This window comes from Grammomys surdaster, unplaced genomic scaffold, assembly GCF_004785775.1.
Source record: "Grammomys surdaster isolate TR1022 unplaced genomic scaffold, NIH_TR_1.0 345, whole genome shotgun sequence".
NCBI classification, from domain to species: domain Eukaryota; kingdom Metazoa; phylum Chordata; class Mammalia; order Rodentia; family Muridae; genus Grammomys; species Grammomys surdaster.
In genome coordinates, this window is record NW_021604764.1 from 2,556,889 (window position 1) to 2,579,784 (window position 22,896).

Here is a 22,896-nt window from a genome sequence, read left to right on the forward strand (position 1 = left end):
GTTCGCTAATTCTTTACTTAGCTATGTTCCGCTTTGTCAGGGCCACCCGCTGAATGCACAGTTCAAATCACCATCATTTTCCTTATTAGTTTTTTTAAAATAAGTCTTCCGTTTATATTTTCAACAGTTTTAAGGTCTTCATACATCTCTTACTGCTTTGTGAGACTTGAGATCTTTGCTCTTTTACTCACCGTGGAGCAGTATCTGAAAAATCCTTTGAAGTCAGGGTTGAAAATGGGCTCTTTCTCAGAAGACTAGTGCTACACTCTGCCAGCCACACAAGGAAACTGCCCCCTGGCATTCCCTGCACACCCCCTCCCAACAGAGAAATACAAATTCAGTCTGTAAACTCAAGTCAGACCAGCTTAAACCTTCTCAGTGTTAGAAGAGGGATTCCTCCCCCTTCTCTTCTCCAGACAAGCATCGTGATGTGGGAAGGTGTACTTTTAGGTTATTTTGCCATTTCCACCACATTCCACCACCATTTCCACCACATGATGAAGGGTATAGCTTTTGGAGGTGGCAGTTTTGTGGGGTAAGATTGTTGAGCATCAAGAACAAGGTCGGAGAAGTGGGGCTTGGGCAGAAAGGATACACAGACAGACGACCTCTGAGAACAAATATCCTCTGAATTTCTGTGATCACCTCCCCTAATATCCTTTCACACTTCAGACATTACTAAAATATCTGTTTGGCAAATGCTTTCAGCTGTAGAGGCCTGGTGAATTCACCAATGTTGGTATTTCCTTCCTTACCAACTCATGAAAAGGCCTTTACAAAGTTTGTTCCTCAACATTTTTAGTTGTTTACATGTGGATGCTCTGGTAATGGCTGGAAACCCTATAGAGCGTCTTTACTGGAGGAATCCCTAACCCCATCTTTAGACTATGTCTTTCCAAGTTTCCTGCAAAACACCAAAGATCACACATGCAGTGTCCCTCATGATTAGCTTTTCATTTCTTCTAACTCCTTGTTATACTCAATGAAGGCGATTTCTCAATAACATAGCAGTTATGGATGACCCCAGCTATGTCAAGATTCTCTTGCAGCTTTGTACTGGCTGGTTTTGTGTGTCTGTTTAGAAGAAAAACTTGCTTTTTGGTAATGGTGTTTCATTGAAGCAATAAAAACCCTAACTACAACTATGGCAGGTGATAACACGGAACATAGAGTCTGCCGAATGTTCACTCATTGCTAGGTGGATGGGAAGGGAAGACGTCACTTCAGATAGGCAAGAAGTTGATGGCTTCCAAAGAAACAACTATTTGAATACTGAATTGTATTCTAAATCATTGGCTATTCCATGTAGGAGCCAGAGCACAGGCCTTGCAAGTCAGAGGACTTTCTCTGTCATTTTCCTTATTTATAAGCTTTATAGAGACATTACATGTAAGTTTAGTATTAACATAAGGTGCCTAGTATAATGTCCAGGATGGGGTCCTCCAAAATGGTGACACCAATCACCATTATTAATACTCAGTACCTTGTTCTCTCAGATGAGAAAATGAAAACAGCCAATGTATATTCTGTTAACTGTCAGCTAGGACACAGCTCTGGCTTCACAACCGAATCATGAAAGAGGACATTTTTCAGCTTGAGAGTCAAACTGCTTTTAGTGAAGAACCCAATCCTACTAGAGACATTTATACAAGTTCCTTTAACTGATCATTCTCCACACAGGGCTCCGGCTGCCACAGATCTATCTATTTAACGAAGTACTGAATGAACATTTCTTAGCAGGCTGTCCCTTAGTATATAACTCTGCCACAATTAGAAACCAGAGAATAAAAAAGCTGGCTTGGTAGAAAGGGACACATCTCCATCACTTCTGGAAAAATATACTGGGAGTGGTCTATGGAGAGGAGGTTATCATCACTCTATATCCTTTCTAACATGTATATTATAGTCTCACACTTTAGATACTTTGGGCTCTTTGTAAAGAGAACAGACCAAAAATTGAAAACAACAAAACAAAATAATAGACTTGGTAAAAATTCTTGCGTCTTGAAAGACAGATTCACACAAGCTTAGGCGTGAACAAAGTAACATCTTATTGTCATAAGCCCTTTTTGTATCTGAATTTTCTGTGTTGACTATTAAAATACTTAAAAGAAGTTGACGGGACAATGCCATGTTTACATTCCTCCGGGGCTTCAGCACTGATCCCTTTGAAGGCCACTGCCTTCATATACATCTTTGGAACTTCAGTTAATGAAGTGCTTGCATGCAACACTTGGTGACTGAACAGAAGGACAGTTGTGGTTTGACCAAGAGTGGCTCTCACAGACTCACGTGCTTGAATGCTTGGTACCTACTTAGTGGTACTGTTTGAGAAGGATTTCGAAGTGTGACTCTGTTGGAGGCGTCTCACTGGGGTTGGGCTTGAAGTTTCAACACCAGGAGTTGGAGAGATAGCTCAGTGGTTAAGAGCACTGGCTGCTCTTCCAGGTCTAGAATTGAATGCCCAGCAACTACACAGTGGCTCACAACCATCTGTAAAGGAATCCAATGCCTTCTTCTGGTGTGGCAATGATAGTGAACTCATATACATAAAATATCTGTCTTCCCCCCACTCTCTCCTCCAGTGTCATATCTGTCAACTTCCTGACCCTCTAACATTGTAAGCAAATCCCCCAACTAGGTCATGGTGTCCCTTCTCAGCAATAGAACAGTAATTAAGACAATGGTCAAACAATCATTTGTGTTTTTAAGCACCACCTCTCTCCTACAGCTTATTTAAACATTCAATTCCACTAGGCACTGTAGGCACTGTTCTGTTAAAAAAAAAAATCATACTTCTAAAAGCCATCTTCACTTCATTTGTTCTTCCAGCATTCCAAGCAGGCTGGGTGTGGTGAAGCCTATCTGTAATCATGGTGCTAAGGTGATGACTGCAGGTTTAGGAGTTCAAGGTCATCTTCCTTGGCTACATACACAGTTTGAAGCTAGCCTAGGCAATAGCCACAATCCTTCTAAAACTAACAACAAATAAGAAACTAAAGGCCCAAAGAAGTATGCCCAGTCCAAGTGACGGTGATGTTTGTGAGGGGGAGACAGAAGAATTTAATGCAGAACCTCAGAGATTATCCAGGACTAGGGCAAAATTGAAAAAATAGCATGGTAGGGATTCTTTCAAAATCTTTGAGCTGACCCCCTCTAGCTAAAAATTTTGATTAGTAAGGAATGCACCATCTGTACTCTGTGCTAAACTCTATCTAATGTGCTTTATATGTACAGAGAAGACAATTTCCATGGGAGTTAAGGTACCATGCGTGTGTTCTTTCCCACCTGTCCCCATAAACGTTGTAAGATACATCACATTTCAAGGAGAGATGTGGTTGAGTTTAAAGTCTAGACTCACCACTTAGATGACCCTGGAAAAGTTAACTAAACCCATCAAGCCTTCCTTTTCTCAGCTGTAATTTGGAGCTTAAAAAGAAACAGTGTCTGCCTGATGGGCTGGTGAGGATTAACTGATATAAAGCAGACACAGCTCTAGGCATGGGCCTGGGAGAGGAAGCTCTCCATAAACAGTAGCTTGAATGAACTTGCAACTACACACGCTGTCCCAGCACTGAACCTATGTCTCTGAATCCTGAACAGTCTAGCCATAGCTGATCTTGCCAGCCTTCAGCTGTGTCAAACACTGACTTCATTGGCTCCCTTTCTTCTGTCTACAGACAGAAATGCCTCCCAATAAAATAACAAAACAAACAAACAAACAAAAAACCCAAAATAAACAGTCTGGGAGGTAATCTGAGTACTACAGCACATACCCAGCATGCGTGAAGCCTCAAGGTTGATTCCCAAACATTGCAAAAGACAAACACAATAAAGACAAATTGTAACAGTAATCTCTCATTGCCCCCTTCTCTCCTAGAAGACATTATCCCTTGACTCTAGTTTTTTCTAGTTGCTATTTTCTTTCACAGTAAAACTCCTAGGTTGAGTGGTTTATATGCTTATGTTTCCTCAAGGAGGTTTCTGCTTCCATGATTGTATTTCCACTGGTTTCTTAATGATAGCCATTGTCCCACATCTTTAGCATCCAAGACCTTAGCTTGCCTTTTGCTCCCTTTGCTGCTCCACTGGACATTCTCCTCCCCTCTCTCATTCCTCCCCAGGCTGTTACGAAGCTGTTATTTCCAGCCTCCATCTTTGAGCTACGCCTGCTCTTTCCCTCACTTGTACCTCCTGCCTCACTGGGTCTCTTCCTACCATCGTTAGCTTCCTGCAGACAGAGATATCAACACTCTCCTGGCTCTGTGCCGACAGATGCTCACAAAGTGTCTTCTGTGTCCATCTCTCTGCCTTCTAGAACCTTCACAAGAGGAAGAAAACTGGAGACGAATCAGGAAAGTCTGTCTTTGCTCTGCTTGCCTGCGTCACCTAGCTAAGCTTCCTAACATTTCTGGACCTCTATTCCTCAAGGACAGGGAGAAGAGCAGACAAAAGAGCTTTTAAAAGTTTCTTGAAGCTTCTGTGATTCTGAAATTCTAAAACTCCCATCACTGCCGAATTTACTTTCTCCCTTTTGTACTTTCCAGGACTTTGAAAGACTGAATCTTCTTTCAAATGTATCCTTAATTTCTGTCCTAACTGTCATTGCTCCAGTCTGGTCAGTGTCATCATGCTGCATCTGCTGTGTTCTCTCCTCCCTGTCTCACTCTCCATCACCGTGGTCTACAGGCCAAAACCACAGTTCCTGTCCTCAGACCTTACTGGGCTATTACTCAGGCCTTCCACCTGGCTAACAATGTGAAACCTTTCCACACCATCTCCTTCAGGAAGCCCCCTGGACTTTTTGCTGTGAGTGGGATCTATTTCTCTCTCAGCTCTGCACTCACACTGACAGATGTTCTTGATTGCATATAGACTGCAATCCAGAGATCTGGGAAGCCGCATGACTATAGCCTATAAGATAGTAACATGCTCCTATAACCACCCCTGGCTGGTTCCTTCCCAGCCCGAGACAGAGCGCACTGGGAGAAAGGGATCTCCCTCTTTAACGATCCAACTTTGCAGTATTGTGCTCTTTCTTGGCTCATTAGACAGCAGACTGCTTGCCTTCTGTACTCTGATACCCTCGTTTGTAATGGGGAAAAGACTTGGCTTCCAGTTACCACTTAGTCGCCCAACAATCATTTATCTGATGTCCACTCATGTGCTAGCAACGGCTACAAAGCAGCAGTGAGCAAGATAAGTCCCATATCACGGACACTGAAGAAAAAGGAGGCACAGGCATAGAGAAAGTGTCAGACAGTCACATGAGCTCTTAGCTAACTGTAATTGAGATGTGACAGCAACACAGTGGTCGTCTTTCTGAGAATGAGATGGCTGAGCTAAGACGTGAAGAGCCAAGCCTTTAGCACTATCTGATATGTTGTTTTCTTGAAGGCCAACCTGACTCTTCCTAGTGTCCAAACTGTGTGCAGCAACTCAGCTTTTTTATTTTTTGTCACCTTCTAAATGGCCAGAATGGTGCCAGGACCCGACTCAGCTCTTGGTATAAGTGCATTAACCAATTTGTCTCCACATTTTCTTTTTCCAGATGTCCTGTAGTCTGTTCAGAGTCTTGTCTTTCACATAATCACACGAGTTTACCTTTCCTCTGTCCCTCCTCATGGCTTTATAGTTCACTGTCTTTTTTATTTAACTTTAATTTTATTTTATGCATATTAATGTTTTGCCTGCCATGTATGTCGGTGCACCATGTGTGTGCCTGGAGCCAGCAGAGGCCCAAAAATGGTGTCACATCCCCTGGAACTGGAGGTATAGATAGTGATGATTCACCACTGGAAATTGAAACTGGGTATTCTGGAAGAGCAGCCAGTGCTAGTAACTGCTGAGCCCTCTCTCTAGCCTGCAGCTCATTCCTTTTTAGCATTTGTCCCATTGCCCAATATACCACAGGATGTTCATCCACTGATTTACCAAGGGACATCTTCATTGCTTCTAGGTTTGGGCAATTATAAATAAAGCTTCTATAAACAATGACACATGTGTGCTCAGAGAGTGGATTAATTTTATTTACATTATTCCAGATGCTGGGCTTTGAAAAAGCCCATAGAAAGCCCTCAGGAGGCTCCTACAGAGGTCCAGTTAAAAGATAGAAGCAGAGCTGGGAACGTGGGAATGGCCACTAGGGTGGACCCAAAGTGACAACAACCTGCTCCCTTCTCAACTGAGGTGTTCTCAAAATACAATCAAATACCTGCACAGCTGCTTTCTTCATGCAGGACAGCGATGCATACAAGAGATACTTCATAAGCTAAGCAGACAAAGGGGTAATTATTCTTATAGGTGCTTGTAATATTAATAGAATGAAAACAATAAGTAGATGCAATAGGTTAAATCCACTGATACTGAAATATATATACACAGTGATCTACAACTTCATTTCTAAGAATCTGTGCTTTACATACACACCCAAGGGTATGCCAAGCACACATAGCCTAACTTCTAATATCTCTGTAAGGGATAATATGTTTGGTCCATTTTCAATATGAGGCATGCTTATAGTTCATCAGTTAAAGATAAGTGGGAGAGGTGCCGTGCCTCTCTCTCCCCTGGCTGGCAGCTGGAATCAGCTTCTCTGGGGACTTGAGAGTCAGAAAGTCATGGGTAGTGTGTTAAACGAGTGAGCCTGTGATTAGAAAAGGGGGCAGTTTCAAGGCCCAGATTATCCGTTAGTCTCAGCCTATAGGAGAAGAGGACACGGAGTTCTCACAATTGGAAGACTTTCAAAATATCAAATCAGTGTGCCAGCCATCCCCTATGCTGCATCCCATTCTGCAGAATAGTGTATTAAAAGTTGCGTCTCTTTTACTAATCTCTTGAATTTATTATTGCCTATGTCCAACATCTCTAAAATTAGAAAGAAACAATTACTACTCATAAGAAACTAGTTTAAAAACTTATCTCCGTAACACACACACGCACACACACACACACTCCTTAAAACCATGTGACTATGAACAGGACGGAAGAGCTCTCGGATGTCCTGTGTTTAGAGACACCGGGTTTATAATGCACTGATGCTCTAGCATAGTTTAGGGTTAGAGAGAATTAGAGTCTTACTCCCGCATCCTGGGTGATTTGAGCTTTTGAAACAAATAAACCGATGCTATACTTGCTTTCAGAGCACACCCACAATGGCTCCAGAAATCTATGGACACCAAATGGTCGAGTATGTAAGCGTTTTGCTGTACACAGATTTAAAACAAACCTATCTGAACAATGATCAATACAGTGTAATAAAGCGAACACTTTGATCAGATCACAGGGAGAGGAGCCCATATTCCTAGGCGGCCTCTCCCTGGCAGCTAACACCTGGGATTACAGTAAAAACCCTTCTGTTAAAGCAGGGTGGCACTCATCTTGATTCCTTGATGGCCAAGTTTTGTCTGTAGAGATAAACTGTACCACTGCTGCTATCTAGTGAAGCTGTTTTAACTACCATTAATCACCAAGAGTAAGCTTTATAAATTGACAGCTCCAACACAAAAGGTAAATCCACACAGCCCTCTTTCCATGGCAATTAACTTACTTTATGTGACAGGAACTTAGTCCATATAACATGGTAAGAGAACCATATTGACATACACATACGAGGCCATGACTCTCCCTGCTCCTCATTCTCTGCGGGCGCGCATGTGCGTGTGCATGTACACTCGTGTAGCATAGGTAAGGACTCCACCACTGACCTGCAAGCACAGAACTTGCATTCTCATGCTCTGAGAAAAAAGCAGTGCATGACCATTTGTTTTTCTTTTATCATTTTGGGTTTTTTTTTTCATATTAAATTGTCTTTCAAAGGCAATTCCTTATTCTCCCTTTGTTTCGATTGGCTCTTTCCTGTCTGCTTTAACTGAGTCTCAAATGCTCCCAGTTTTTGTTTACATAGTCCGTTACCTCTTCACTAAGTTATTTCTAACTTCTGGAGTGTTATGTGTTTACTGTACTCATTTTGATTTTTCAGTTGCAAATGTATTTTTACTGCCATTTAACGGAGAGGTCACGGAATGCTAAGGTACTTTGCAAGTCAATTCGTGAGAAAAAACAGAAAGCCTGGTCAAATCAATTCAGTTAAGGTTAAGCTCAGCAGTCCTAAACACACAGACAGAATCAATCACACACCCCTCAGGCCTTCAGTATTGTGATGTTAACAGAGCAAACAAAGGGTCCCAGGGAAGGAGAAGGAAGAGCATTTGCCCCAATAAAAGTTAGGAGTGGGGTCCTCCTCTTAAAGACTTACCTGAAGGGACAACTCGCTGCCTTAAAGTATTGGGTTACTCCAGTCATTTGCACTTTCTCTAATGAACTAAAGCTACCGAGAGAAACGTCGGGAGTAGAACGTTCTACCTTACAAAACAAAATCTCCCGGAACCTCAAGAAAACTACAATCATGATGCCCACTCGCCCACTCGCTAGCAGTTCTTAACAAGATGCCTGACCAAGAAACAGTAAGGTAGAGAGGCCTGGAGTCCAGGTTCACAAAACAAAACTGTAATAACAAGATTTAAGCTCTCTGGGGGTGAAGCCAAACGCAGACATCACCAGAGATTTCCCAACTTCTGGGCAACCCTTGATTCTCTGGGAATTTGGCTGGTTGGGGATGCTTGAAAGAAGATAGAAATGGCCAGGACACTTTCACACAATGAAACCAACTTTTCAGCTCAGAATCACTAGTAACTTCATGTGGTAATTATCAATTCACCAAAACAGCATTTTGCAAGGCAGCGCCAAGCCTTGTGGAATGCTTCTGAACTAGATTAAACCGCTAGACTAGTAATTAACCAATGTACGGGAGAGTGCTCTTGCTCGAACGTGAGCGATCTTGCTCATTTTAGAAAAGCAACTTTAGCATGAAAGTGCAAACAAGCAAGGCTCAAATACCTCGGCTGGCAGCCGCTGCTCACCGGACTCCAAAATCAGGGTGCCAGTGACTTCCAAGGAGGGTTACAGGGGATTAAGATGGAGAGATAATATGAAGATGGGACGCACCAAGCCCCAGCCTGGTGTCATCTGCAAGAGTCGCACAGTCTGCTCTTTCGTCAGCAAACAAGTTTCTACCATTTCATCTACGGAGATATTATTTCGATAACAGTCATTGCCATCGTACCAAGTGCATTTTACTAGACAGCTTGCTGAAAGGCTGCCTGGCATCCTGTCAATGTGACAAGCTACTACATCATGTCACAGTCGGCAAGGGCCTACGATGTTAGAACAGAGGGTGTTTGCTCTCGACAATACTGCTTACTTCTTCTAGCTGGTAATATACGTGCAAACAAAATGGCTATAGACGCTGTTCGTTGCTCAGTCATAGGATGAACATCTTTGGTGCCATTTAAAAACAAAAGGGCCAACATACCAAGGGCTTTAGGGATGGCTTTGTGGGTAAAGTCACCCGCTACAAGCCTGGCAGCTTGAGTGTCATCCCAGAAACCAAGGTGGAGGTAGAGAGAAAGAGAGAGAACTCTTCAAATTTGTCCTCCGACCTTGAAATGAATGCCCATGCACACAAACAGATATGCAAAATTAAAAACAAAACCACTCCACAACCATGTATTTATTCCACACTATCTTATGCACCCACCTGCCTTCTTAGGCAAAGCCCAGTAGAGAGAGGCATATTCTATCTGATTCTAGAGACTCAGATCACAGGGTATTCTAATAACCACAGGGTCTGGGAGAATATGGTGTTCCATTGGAAGCAATTCTAAATATTCACTCACGTCACCTGCAGAACCCAGAAACAAACAAAGTATTGGGGAAATGGGAACATAAACACTGTAAACACCATGTTGAAGGCCCTAACTGCTCAGAAGGGTCAGTGTTACCCATGCAGGGTCCCTTATCCCCACATGGGATGATGAGGGAGGGGAAGACTTCAGTGTCTCAATGGTAGGTGTCTATAGGGTAAATTCCTAGGGCCTCGGACTATATTAAAGATTGAGAGATAATATGAAGATGGAAAGCACCAAACCCCAGCCTGGTGTCATTTGCATGATGTTTCACATGTATGGCTTAGGTAAAAGTGAAGTCAGTGCATGCTAGAAGCCAACCTGAGTAGTGTCTAAAAGCAGTAAGAAACAGCGGGGTTCAGCTTTAAAATTCACACATGTATTTTGAATACAACATTTCTATCTGTGTGTATACCCTATTAATTATCTATTTTTATGTACATATAAATTAAACTGCTTTAGGCAGACTTTGAATTTTCACCCCATTGGTGAAACAGACAACAACTTTGGTTGGTAACAGATTCTGTTAAAATCTTGTTAGGAAAGAGTGGGTACTTTCTGTTCAATAAAATTTAGTGCTGGACATAGATGCAAATAACTTATTTTATTTTATGTTTTGAGACAAGGTCTCTCTGTGCACCTCTGGCTAGCTTTGAACTCTCTATGTGTGGCTTTGAAATCACAGTGATCATCTGTCCCTGACTCCTGAGCACTGGTATTAAGGGCTAATTCAAGGCAACTTTGCAGTAGAAAAGTAGGGAAAACTTCCCACTAAAAATTTCCACTAAAAATTGACATTGTCATCCTGGAAAATCATTTTATAAAAAAAGAGCAAGACTAATAATAATTAAGAAGAGGTATCGATATAGGAAAATCACCTGGCACCGGAAGATATGTAAGATCAGAAAGCAAATTCTTTTTTTTTTTTTGGTTTTTGAGACAGGGTTTCTCTGTGTATTCCTGGCTGTCCTAAAACTCACTCTGTAGACCAGGTTGGCCTCGAACTCAGAAATCTGCCTGCCTCTGCCTCTCAAGTGCTGAGAAAGCAAATTCTTGATCTAAGATTTTGGTTTGGGGGCTGGGGAGAGGGCTCACAGTTTGCTTGTCATTGAAGGTTAAAGATCTCAGTATGGATCTCCAGGGCATATAGGAAAAAGCTAGCTGTGATCACATGCCTGTAAGCCCAGTGTTGGGAAGGTGGAAACAGGGGTCACTGGGATTCATTGCCAATCAGTCTAGCCAGTGAGTTCCAGGTTCAGTGAGAAACACATGTCATAAAAGAATGGAAAGTAGTAGAAGACACTCAACGTTGACCTCTGGCTATCACATACATGTGTTCACACATTCAAACGTGTTTACCCACCACCCCATGTAACACACACACACATAAGTAACAAAGATAATCAAGTTCTTATATCAACACAAGTCCAAAAAAAAAAAAATGCTGCAGCCAGTGGCTGAGGTCAGTGTCACCAAAGAGACTCATGCTGACAGACTCTATCAGGTGCCACCCCCATCACAGACCTTCTGAGTCTTCCTATCTAAGGGCAGTTTGCTGGCAGATGGTAGGAAGGGACACGTCCTAATTGGCAGGTTAGTGCCCTATGGGTTTCAGCAGAACTTATTCTCATGTGCTTCAGAAAACAGCAATTAAACAAACCAGTAAAAGAAAAGTTACCTTGTAGATGCCAAAGAACCCCAGGTCTCGGACCACAGACAGAGCGCTGACTCGAGGCCCAGTGGTGATCTCTCCGGCCACTTGCAAGCGGATCTTCACTATTTCTAAAGGATTTGTGAAAATCACTTGGGAGCCTCCAGCCTAAAGAGAAAAGGGGAAAATTTAGGATCAAAGCTGAAACATGTTAAGAGATTACGGTAAGAAGAATACATTCTTTGAACAAAGTTTGGGATATTCTATCCTCATAGTATATTGGTCTCAGATCATTCGGTTCTATCCACCAATGAAAACAGTTGGTGGATCAGTAAGATGGCCAAATGGGTAAAGGTATTTGCCACCAAGCCTGAGGATCTGAGTTCAATTCCTGGGACTCATATGGTGGAAAGAGAGTTGACTCCTACCAAGTTGTTCTATGACTTCCTTTACTGTGTTTGCCCCTGCGCGTGTGTGGACACACACACACACACACACACACGTAATTAAATTTTAAAAAGGAATAAAAATGTAACTAGGGACTATAGTTGTGAATCAAAATCTACTTGTGGCTTGGATGCTTCTAGGATAGAGATTTTAGTTTCTCAGTGTGGAGAACAAAAGAACACAAAGAGCCGAGGGAGACTGCGGTTGGCTCCCCTCACCCTGAAATCAGAGAGACTTCTCAGTGGTGTGCACAAGGCCTTCGCATGCACAAGACTCCGGGTTTGATCCCCGGCTCCAGAAGAACAGAGGATGTCAGTAGGTATGGATAACTCTACCACAACACCCAAGCCAAAGATACAAAGGCATTACTGAACTAAACTCAAAATAATAAAAAATTAATTAATATTCAAATAGACCAATTTGTGTCTCAAAACAGGAGGGGGAATGGAGGACAACTTGCATCACAGATTTCCTGATTCTGGCAGTGATTTAAAAATGACCAAAGACTTGTGAATTCAGAGGAAGAAAAAAAAACCCAACAGGGTTCAAATTCCATTTTACGGGGTTATTCTTACAATTTTATTTATTTATTGCCTGTGTGTAGAATCACTCTTTTTATGATGTACCTAAATGATACGTCAAATGGTGAAGATATGAATTACATTGATAACAGCTTTAACTTTGTCACTGTGTGCTCATTTGCTCCGGTGATGGCTGGGTACCACACCCCGAAATTGATAGTGAAATATTTAAAGAGTGCAATACAGGAAACATCATTTTGAAGCTAAGTCCATATTAGCTGTAAGCTTGCTTTTTTTTTTCTTAATGGTCTCCAAGTTGTTATTTCTTAATTAAAAATATACCAATTTTTATATAATCCAACTAAGATTAGTCACGGTGCGGCACAATTCTGAATGTGTGTTATCAAATGATGTCACTAATGCCAGACCACAGATATGAGGCTCACATAGCTTATGGGGACAGGTAAATTAGGGTCGATATCAAATGGAAGTGCCTCCTGGAAGATTCTCTACTCTTGGCCCTCAACACATACATCTCTCAAATGGGCCCTCTGTACTAAATAGAATGCATTAAGCTACAAGAGTGGTCTTGGAACTATCATTCATGATAGCATGCAACAAGACTAAGAAACAACATAAATGTCCAACATTGAGAACAGATTAAATGAATTTGAGTATGCCCATGCACTGAATACTAGGTACCAAGTAATCTGTTAAATGTTCAATGTGCATGTTAAGTGGAAAGTGTTACGGCACACAGAGAAGACCCACACTGAAGGGATAGTTCAGAGGTGATAACATGACAGTTTAATTTTTTTTCTTATTACATTTTAAATTTCTGTACAGATGGTGCACTACTAGGACAACGAGGCTAACAAAATTCTCTTTTCAACGATTCATTATCTTCATCAGGACACATCTGGTTGTTTTAGAACAAAATTTCCCTGTCTCTGCATTTACAGAGGAGTGGTGTCCACGGATTCCTTAGATACAGGCTACCTCTCCCTGTTCACTCTCAGGATGTTTCTTACCCCATACTCTTGTCTAGGAGGGCCATCCAAACAACTTGGGAGGTCCCGGGAAGGCTCTCATAAAATAGGAAATAGAGCCTGATATAGCATGTCTTGGGGCTTCTGTGTCTGCCTTGATCATACAATAACATCTTGTCCTCTGCTCAGAAGAGCTGTGCTTGCTCATATTCTGCTGCTTCCTGTAGGAACCTGGAGATGCAGAAAGTGCCAGTTTCCACCACCCTAGAGCAGCAGGCTGTGGGTTTGCCGGCGAGTCCTCCACAACATGTAGTAAGCTGATGAGCAAGAAATGAACTTAGTAACCATATTAAGCACACAGGGAAGATTCTTTTAGTGCTTCTGGACCAGAGAACTCGTCATATGAAAGTGGAGATCATTATCAAATACAAAAATCAACTATAAAAGGGGAGAGGTTCTAGTTGGAGCAATAAAACCTCTTCCATGGGACAAAACAGAGTAGGACGGAATTAGCCCAAGGGTAGGTTTCTCTTACTGACTTTCATTGTTTTTAGAGTAGAGAGAACATTCAGAGCATAAAATGGAAGGGGCAGGAGGCTAGTATACAAAGAGGCACTGCAGCCTGCAACCTTAATGGATTTCTCAAAGCCCCAAACAGGAGTACGTCTCAGCACACTCCAGCCCACTCACAGCAGGTGAGGAGGCATTTGAGAGCCCCATGTGAAGATAGACCATGTCAGATCACCTCACTTATTACAAAAGGTAAAGAAATGCTAACCATGCATCTCTAGCCTGGCTGGCCTTCCGTACACAGATAGGGATCCTTTCCTTCTCTCATAAGGTGCTGGTTCTGTGTCATGGCCAAGTCACAATCACCTGCTGAGCTTGTTGTAAGGGTCAGTGACTTCTGAACTCCACACCAGATAACTAATTAAGAATTTCTGTGTCTGTGCTTTTAAAAAAACTTTCCTATCTGATTATGCACACGAAGGACTGAAAAATCTCTTTAATATGCAATCTGGAGGATGCCTGTCAATTCTGAGGGTTTTCTCATCTTCTATAAAAGCTATGATTTCTAATTCCAGTCCCCCATATTATTTCAGAGAATAGCTTTTATGTTTTCCTTTTGATCTCACAACCAAGCATTGCCATTATCAAAGGTATAATTTTTAGACACAGAATTGTCTCATTATTTTATTTCTTTACAAACACCTGTAAAAGTTAACAATGTATCCAATAAAATAGGAACTTAACTCTCAAACTCTAACTCCAAGACAACAGACAGATACCAACTCTTAGGAATAGCAAAGTTAGATTGCTGAATTTAGGATACTTGAGATACACAAGAGAAAAAATACACTTCCTGGGGCTTCAGGGACTGGATGCACCAAAAACTGTAATGGAAGAATATATACCTAGCTTCTGGAAGACTAAGAAATAAAGAACCCACAGACTCAAGGTAGCACACTGGAAAGGTGTCAAAGATGAAACAGGTCCTTTGGAGTCGGGCAGGGAGGAAACGAGACTTGAAGGCACCAAGAGAAGATGCTTATCATTTGGTACACAGTATCTGGGCATCTCCAGGGCTTGATCACTGCACAGCACACTGGTTTCTCGCTGCTCTTCCAACTCCGGTTCTATTGTCTATTCATAGTACCTTAGCCATGTTCCTCCTCTGTAGAGATCAAAGATACCTCAAACAGGCCAACAATGAACAGGAACACCTATTGTACACGTAGGCTTTGTGTCCCTCATCACTTGAGAGCTCTGGATGTGCAAAGATACTGGCTTTTGTGTACATGTGGTGTTTGTCAGAAATCATTTTCTTATGACTTTCTGGAGTCTCTGGAGGGTTTCAAAGAAGATTTGCCATACTGAACTCACAATGGTAGATTGTACCCTCAGTGAATGCAGGGACTTCTTTCTGGTTTTCTTGCTTTACCTTCTGTTACTGACTTCAACTGAGGGAAAAACACAGACTTGCTGTGGTGGTTTGAATGGGAAATGTGTCACTTAGACTCTGGCATCTAAAACCTTGGTCCCCAGTTGGTGGCACTATCTGGAGCAATGTGGGGAGTTGTAGACTTGAAGGAGGATGTGCAACATTGGGGGTGGGCCTTGAGGGTTATCCTACTTCTGGTTTGTCAGCTTCATGCTTGCTGTTAAAGACTCACATTTCTCAGCTTCCTATTCCTCCTGTCTATCTATGGCCAGCTCGATAGTTCCCTGCGTGATGGATGGACATGTCTCCCTCTGGAACCATAAGCCCATATAAACTCTTTCATAGAGTTCTTTTGGTGATGGTGTTTTATCACTGTAACAGAAAAGTAACTGATACACTTGTTTCTGCTCCTGAATATTTATCCACATGCTTATCCTCGAAATGTTTTATAAACACTTACGTTCAAAGTTGTGCTTAAGAGCTTGGAGTGGGGGCACACTATCTGTAACTTCAGCATGTGGGAGATGGAGGCAGTCAAGAAGACAAAGAATCCCTTTATTGCATAAAAGTTTGGTGTTAACTTGGGCTATGTTATACCTCTTAACTCACTTACTTCCTTGCTTCATCCCCAAAAGGGCAAAGTTCACCCTGGGAATTTTGCAAGAGCAAGAAAGCATTCCTGTTCTCGGAGAACTTAAAATAAGAGGAGAAATAGTAATGGACATCCAGTTAATATCTCACATGGATGACCTGGACCCTGCTTTGCATGTACTATGTATCTTTACATTAGGATAAATATAAAAAAGTAATTGTACAAGTTAAATTAGTTTATCAAAAGTCACAGATATCTGTGACTAAGCTCAGAAACCTAAGCATGTACATGTCAGCAAGTGCATGTATTTGGAGATGGAGCTTCTAAAAAACAATTAAAAAAAAAGGAAGTAAGTTAAAATGAGTCTTATTGGTGTATGTTTGTTTGTTTCTTTGTTAAGTGAGGAGCAAGATTAGGTCTTGCTATGTAGTCCTGGCTGGCCTGGAACTTGCTTTATAGACTATGCTGGCTTCAATCTTAAGTGATTTTTTTGCCTCTGCTACTTCATAACTGTAATTTTTGCTACCATTATGAATTATAAGTATCTGATATTTAAAATATCTGATATGCAACTCTTGAACGGGTCTCAACCCACGTGTTGAGAACCACCAATTTAGATAGAACAGAAGGGTGTGAAAGAGAATAGTGGGAAACGAAGCCACTGAGAGAAATCATGGAAAGACAGTCTGGGGACAAAGACTGGACCCTGACCACCATCCTGAAGAGGGACCTGTACAGTGGATGTGGTGCCCTTAAATCTGAATGAAGAGAGGGTGTGTAAACATAGATAGCTCAGAACTGCAGGGGTGCATCCAAGACTTGGAAAGAGGCTTAGATAACAAAGGGCTGTGTTTGGTGCTAATTTGGAAGGAAGGGGGCCCAAGCCAAGGGTAACAATTAAGAGTTTTAGCAGATTGGTCAAGAGAGAAAAGGTACAATTAGGACAATTATGTCTGTAAGGAGAAGAGAAGGGATGAGAGGCATCAGGTGCAATGAAATCCAGACGCAATGAAAATCAACAGTGTTAGAATGTAGAGTGGGAGGAAAGGTGAAAGGAGTTGAGTTTTTGCAGCTATTTCAGAGGATGGAAAATAATAAAGAGATATCAACCCAGAATGTGAAGAATGTGAGCTGGGAGATTAGAACTAAGACTCAGTTGAGGGCACACTGAAGCTCAACCAAGGGGCTTGTATGCGGTTGGAAGGAGAATTAAAGTCAAGAGTGGTGAATGAAGCCAGGCAGTGGTGGCGCACACCTTTAATCCCAGCACTTGGGAGGCAGAGGCAGGTGGATTTCTGAGTTCGAGGCCAGCCTGGTCTACAGAATGAGTTCCAGGACAGCCAGGGCTACACAGAGAAACCCTGTCTTGAAAAAAACCAAAGAGTAGTGAATGAATAGACTTACTAGACAGTAGTGTCCTGGGAATCGGGATGGGGCAGAGAAGTAAGTCAGGAATGTGGCTTCTAGAAAGGAGCTGGTGAACTAAGTCAATAGGATTTGCAGACTTCAGACACAGTCAAACCTGGTGACCTAATGTGAAAGCAAAGTGGCTGCTGAGGCAGAGCAGAAGGACGAAAGAAAATGACTGTCAGTAGGAGAGTATGCAGAGTACAATGGGTATTTATAGTCACCAAGGAGTGCAGAGATAAAATAGCTGGGGATATATATTTTTTTCTTACTAAAGCAAGACCCAGTCATTTCTGAGTACAGGAGGGGAGTGAGAAATAATAATATGAAAACTTTCCTGGCCAGCAAGTTTTAGGCCAGCCTGAGCTACAAGGCAGCTAACGTTCTGACATGTAACCACAGCCATATCCCTGGCTCCTGGAACTGATGGCAAAACAGGATTCTGGCACTCTACAAGAAGTTATGATCAGCAACATAGAGATGATGGTGATGATTAAAGAGGAAATTACTCGTGTGTGCTCTTGCTAAACTCAACACAAACAGCCTAGAAGTAACAACAGAAAGCAAAGTACCTAAACGAAATTTAGGGCTGTATTGGTACCTATCAGCAGGAGCCAGAGTCATAGGCAACACCACATGAGTATTCCACAAAGAGCCTACTGTGTGTACACATGACCCATAGATGGATAAGTTCAGTGCCATGTGGATTCTTACCTAGGAAGTTATCATACTGAGCAAGAATATTTGACAATCCACTTTATTTTACTGAATAGTAGCAAAAAAACCCCAACTATTACGTTTCTAAACAGGAAGAACCTGATGTTCAAAAACATTACATAGCTTCAGAGGAGAGAGAAAGAACTGGTATATCCAAAAAGAGTTTATACCTCAACTTTTTTTTTCTTTGAAAATAAGTATCATTAGCAAGAAATAACTATGTAAGATACCCAAGACCAAAATGAAGAAAATTATAGGTTTTGCGTTTTGTTGTAACAGGGATAAAAGATTTGAAAACTCGGGATCCAACTATTGTTATCAGGAGGAGTCAATGTTATAAATGTATATCTGCCCACAATTCAATTTCAAATGCAGGTGTTATTAAAAAACACCATTTAAAAAAATAAACCGCATATTATTAAAATGTCTTTTTCCTCAAATTAATTTAACATTCAAAGCAATTTTCCTAAGTAAAAGTTTAACTTAGGTATCCAAAGATGTTTAAAAAAAGTCACATGGAGAATTTTATAGGTGCCAATCCATGTTCTGGAACATCAGAAAAAAATTTAAATGTAGCACAAACCAAATAAATGAAGTAGCCATAAATAGCAACACAAAGGTACCAAAAAGCCATGTACAGGCAGCACAGGCCGTAAAAGAGGAAGGCTCCTTCTGCCTACAGGTAGGAGCCCCTTTCTCTTGCATACAACCTGTGAGCATGACAGTCAGTAGCTGTTTACTGCTTTTCTTCTTTACAGGAGGAATCTAGGAGACTGGTTTCGCTGTGTATCAGCATTAGTCCCATCAATCATGATGAAGAAATCTGCCTCAACGATCCTTCTAGCATAGTCTCCAGCATCTATTAACCACTGCTCCCCAGGATTCTCATCTAGTGCATAGTTAGGCAGGGGTTCCGTATGCTGGAGGAGGGCCAGACCCTGACAATATACCAATGCAAGGATCACAAGAAGTTGCATTTAGTTTACATTTGGCAAGCTGTGGTTGTTTGGGTATGAAGGTTTTCCCAGCAGAAGCAACACAACCTTGAACTCACTTTGTAGAACCACCTGCCTAGCCTCCTGAGTGCTAGGATTAAAGGCATGCACCACTACACCTGGCTAGCTGCCTCCTAACCTCTCCTTCATGTCTTTAGTGTTTGAGTGTGCAAGCTACTCTAATACCTTTGGCCTTCTTAGCACAAGGAGGTATCTACTGGTCCTTATCAACTAAGGCTGTCCCCTACCGTGACCATACAATCATCTCCAGAAAGCTTCCGACAACACCAGCTATACATGCATCAACCTTGAAGGTCCCTTTCTGGAATGATGTGGTTCCCTAACAAGCAAGGTAAGGGAGGCCTTTCATTTTTTGGTGCTAATGGTGGGCCTTGTGCAGGCTACTCAGACCCTCTTCCATTAAGCTACATCCTGGGACCTTGGAAGGATACTCATTTCTAGACTCACTTCCCAAGAATGAATGGTTCATAGGTGTGACTAGAAACAAGTCACAGTTATAAGCCTTGAATGACAGCACCCTGACAAAACCATTCTTTACCTCCTCCTCTCAATTTGTGGTACCCTTGCAGCACAGCGGGCACAGTGCTGAACTCTACTCAGACATCTTTGCCCTCTTCCTCCATTTGCTACTCTTGCCTTTCTAGAGATGAGAAAGCAGAGACAGAATTCTGTCCACAGTAGAGATAAACATTGAGCCCAGACTGGCCTAATTTCAAACCAAACCTCAGAACCTTTATGCTAATTTATTACCAAAGAAACTGAGCATCAAAATAGGTTTTGAGTTTTCTTTCTTCTTTGTGTCTTTAGTCAATCTGATCATCTGGACCACAGTTCCCATGAATTGTGATGCTTTTGTCAAGGACATAAATAAACGATCCACACACATCAAAGAGATATGAAGAGGTGTTATTTTTTCAGATAAATCGAATTGGTTTTAAAGATTTATCCCATTTCTGTCTTTGTAGATTAGTCAAGAAATCACACAGAAGTCCGACAAGTAGGAATTATAAGCTCTAAATCATTAAAATAGAATCGTTGAGGCCTGCTTTAGACTCGATCAGAAATGGGTAATTAGTGGCAATTTCTATTTTACTCCGATGGGCTTGCAAAGAATGGTTATTCTAGTTGGTATAGATTTAACATAAACACAGCATTAGTTCACGATCAGAACAATAGACACTCCACCTCTACCATGTCATCCTTCACACCTTTGTACAACAGCCTTGGCTACTGCAATTCCTACCTGACTCCCATCATCAACACAAATGCACCTTTACACCCTGTGGCCTGAGAGCAACCGGAGAGGGAAATGGGCCCTGACAGCTGCAACTATGCCAGCATGGAGCCCACACACTAAGCTTCTCAAATGAATACGGCTTTCCCCACACAAAGCATCATCATTTCCAAAATGCTCTAATTTTTCACATGATATGATTTCTTGGGGCTCAAAGTAAAATTATAGTTTTTTCCTTCTAATATCCCCTCTCAGTAAAATGGGCTAGATGGTTACTCTGCAAAGAACCTGAAATATGGCTTCTATCACGGCTTCTTTTGGTCCATGCCTAGGTGTTTTTATAAGCTTGCTATCTCTGCTTCCTCACAAGTTTGCAACCCCAATTTTTTCTTCTTGTGTTACAAAAAAGACTTGCTTTACTGTTGATGCCTCTGAATGCACTGGGAACATTATGGCTGTGGGGTGAAGGTACAGCTATCTGTTTAGTAGAAACAGCATTCCAAGAAATATTTAGAAATACAACACAATCCTGACGTATTGTCCCTTTTCTTTAAATATCCAAAGAACAATGAGCTTCAATAAACCTCACGAAGCTGACACTATTCTTTAGGTAGAAGGGGTATAGACAAATCAATTTTCTTGCTATAACTCGAACAGGCTCATCATAAGGACTGCAGAAGGTATCAGGCGTCTAAATCTATTACATCTTCAGGGGCTCCTGCTCTCTCTACTCTCCCATAATCCATTTTCTTCCATTTGTCTGAATACAACTAGCATTTCTGCAGAGTACCCTTAATAAACGAGATAGTATCCCCAAATATTCGTTTGCAGAACCTGGAGGATCCTGTCATAAGTAACTAGAAAAGTGTCTAAAAAAAAAAAAAACAGCCTCTAATCACCAATCTTGAGGGAACACTAACAGCCTTTCTTTGAAAACAATTGAAGCCATCAATCTGCTGTCCACAGAAACATGGCACTATATTTTAATACAGCATAATTTCTGCTATGTTTTAAACTAAAGGCATTAAATATATCCATAATTTAATCACCTTCCTTTAATTTGAATTCACATGGTAGATACTTATAGCTACTTAAAAAATTAAGTGGCAAAATGTATATGAAGAATATGTATCTTGATATTTTAATTATGCTCAATTGAGTGTACTTAGATTTAAAGTGCTTTTCACAAATGACATGTGCTAAGAATATCTAATTGCACACTGACATTCTAAAATATGTGTTACATGTGTCACAAAATAGATTAATATAAAGTTATTGGGTAACTTTTTTTTCACTAAACCCAAATACATTATTTTGATTATTTAGATACAACAAAATTGTACAAATAAGCTCTAGACTAGTAAATGCCTCCTGGCTTGTCACATTAAAATGAACATATACAATTGTGACAGCATTTGAGATGTGAGGAAGTTAGAAAACAGGCTTCTTAAGAATTCTTAGGTTCAATGTGTTTTTCCATTTACTCATCCTGACTTGATGTCAATGGAAGCATCAAAATAATTCGAAGGTAGGACAAGTGTTTTTACTCTTCACAGAGATCACAGAGAGAAAACAGATACTCATCAAGGAACAGTAGGTGGTAGAAATGAATGTATATTGCTCAGAAACAGTCAAGGTATTGAAGACAGACATTCAGCAGCCTCCCAAGGAAATGTGGACAGTTGCAAGAGTTCATCCAAGGTCATTCACTCCATGCTAGTCTCGTCCCTTACAAGAAGCATCCTCATCCTCCCACAATCAAAAGTTCTTCTAGGTTGAAAACAAAACAAAACAAAATAAAACAAAACCAAATAAAACCAAACCAAACCAAACCAAACCAAACCAAACCAAACCAAACCAAACCAAACCAAACCAAACCCTTTGCAGACCTTTTGACACTGGGACATGATATTATTATGCTCACCCTCAAGAACCACACAATCCAGTTTAAAAAATGGAAAAAATCACAAATCTCACTATGCTTTAAGTAAGATGTACTTGTACTAGGCTGATTCACAGCACTCTTCAGCAACAGGTGGGTTGGATATGCCTAGTACCCCACTTGTTATGGTTTGAATCATAAAATCCAAAATTTGTATACACAGTTCTGCTACCAATGTCAGAATGAGACTACATTTTGAGGGAAGTCTTTTTTTAAAGAGGTAATTCAAATACAACCAGGTCATAGGGTTGGCCCTGCTTGAAGACTAGTGTCCTCAGAAGAGATTGAGATACACACAGCACACTGACTGAGGGGGACCCCATTGAGGAAACAGAGAGGATGTGGTCATTCTAGAGAAAATGTATCTGGCAAGACCTCAGCCTTGGCCTCCCAGAATCCTGATCTGTGGAGAAAATACATAACTGCTATGTCCACCACCTGACCTGTGGCACTTTGCTCTGGCAAACTTACTGAAACTATGAAACTGGACACACTGAAACTCAATGTGATATAGGATTTTCCTCTTTTAGTTGGGTATATGAATTTAAGAACTCTGAAAAGAGGCAAGAGAAGATTCTTACTATTTAATTGTTCCTGAGATACTGAATGGGAAGGTTCTAGTCTTAACGATTTTAACCACATGGCAAAGGTGGAAAAGGGCTATTATGTTTACACATTTTATCAACATCAAA

General features: G+C 41.3%; 1 protein-coding gene across 2 annotated transcripts in view; it reads right to left on the reverse strand.

The window, feature by feature from the left end:
- Slc25a13 (solute carrier family 25 member 13) overlaps nt 1-22,896 on the reverse strand; it is a 168,843-nt gene that overhangs the window by 18,544 nt on the left and 127,403 nt on the right. For both annotated transcript variants that reach the window (XM_028779172.1, XM_028779170.1), the window contains exon 14: nt 11,425-11,565. In XM_028779172.1, the coding sequence (XP_028635005.1) occupies nt 11,425-11,565 (141 nt within the window). The remainder of the gene's footprint in view (nt 1-11,424; nt 11,566-22,896) is intronic.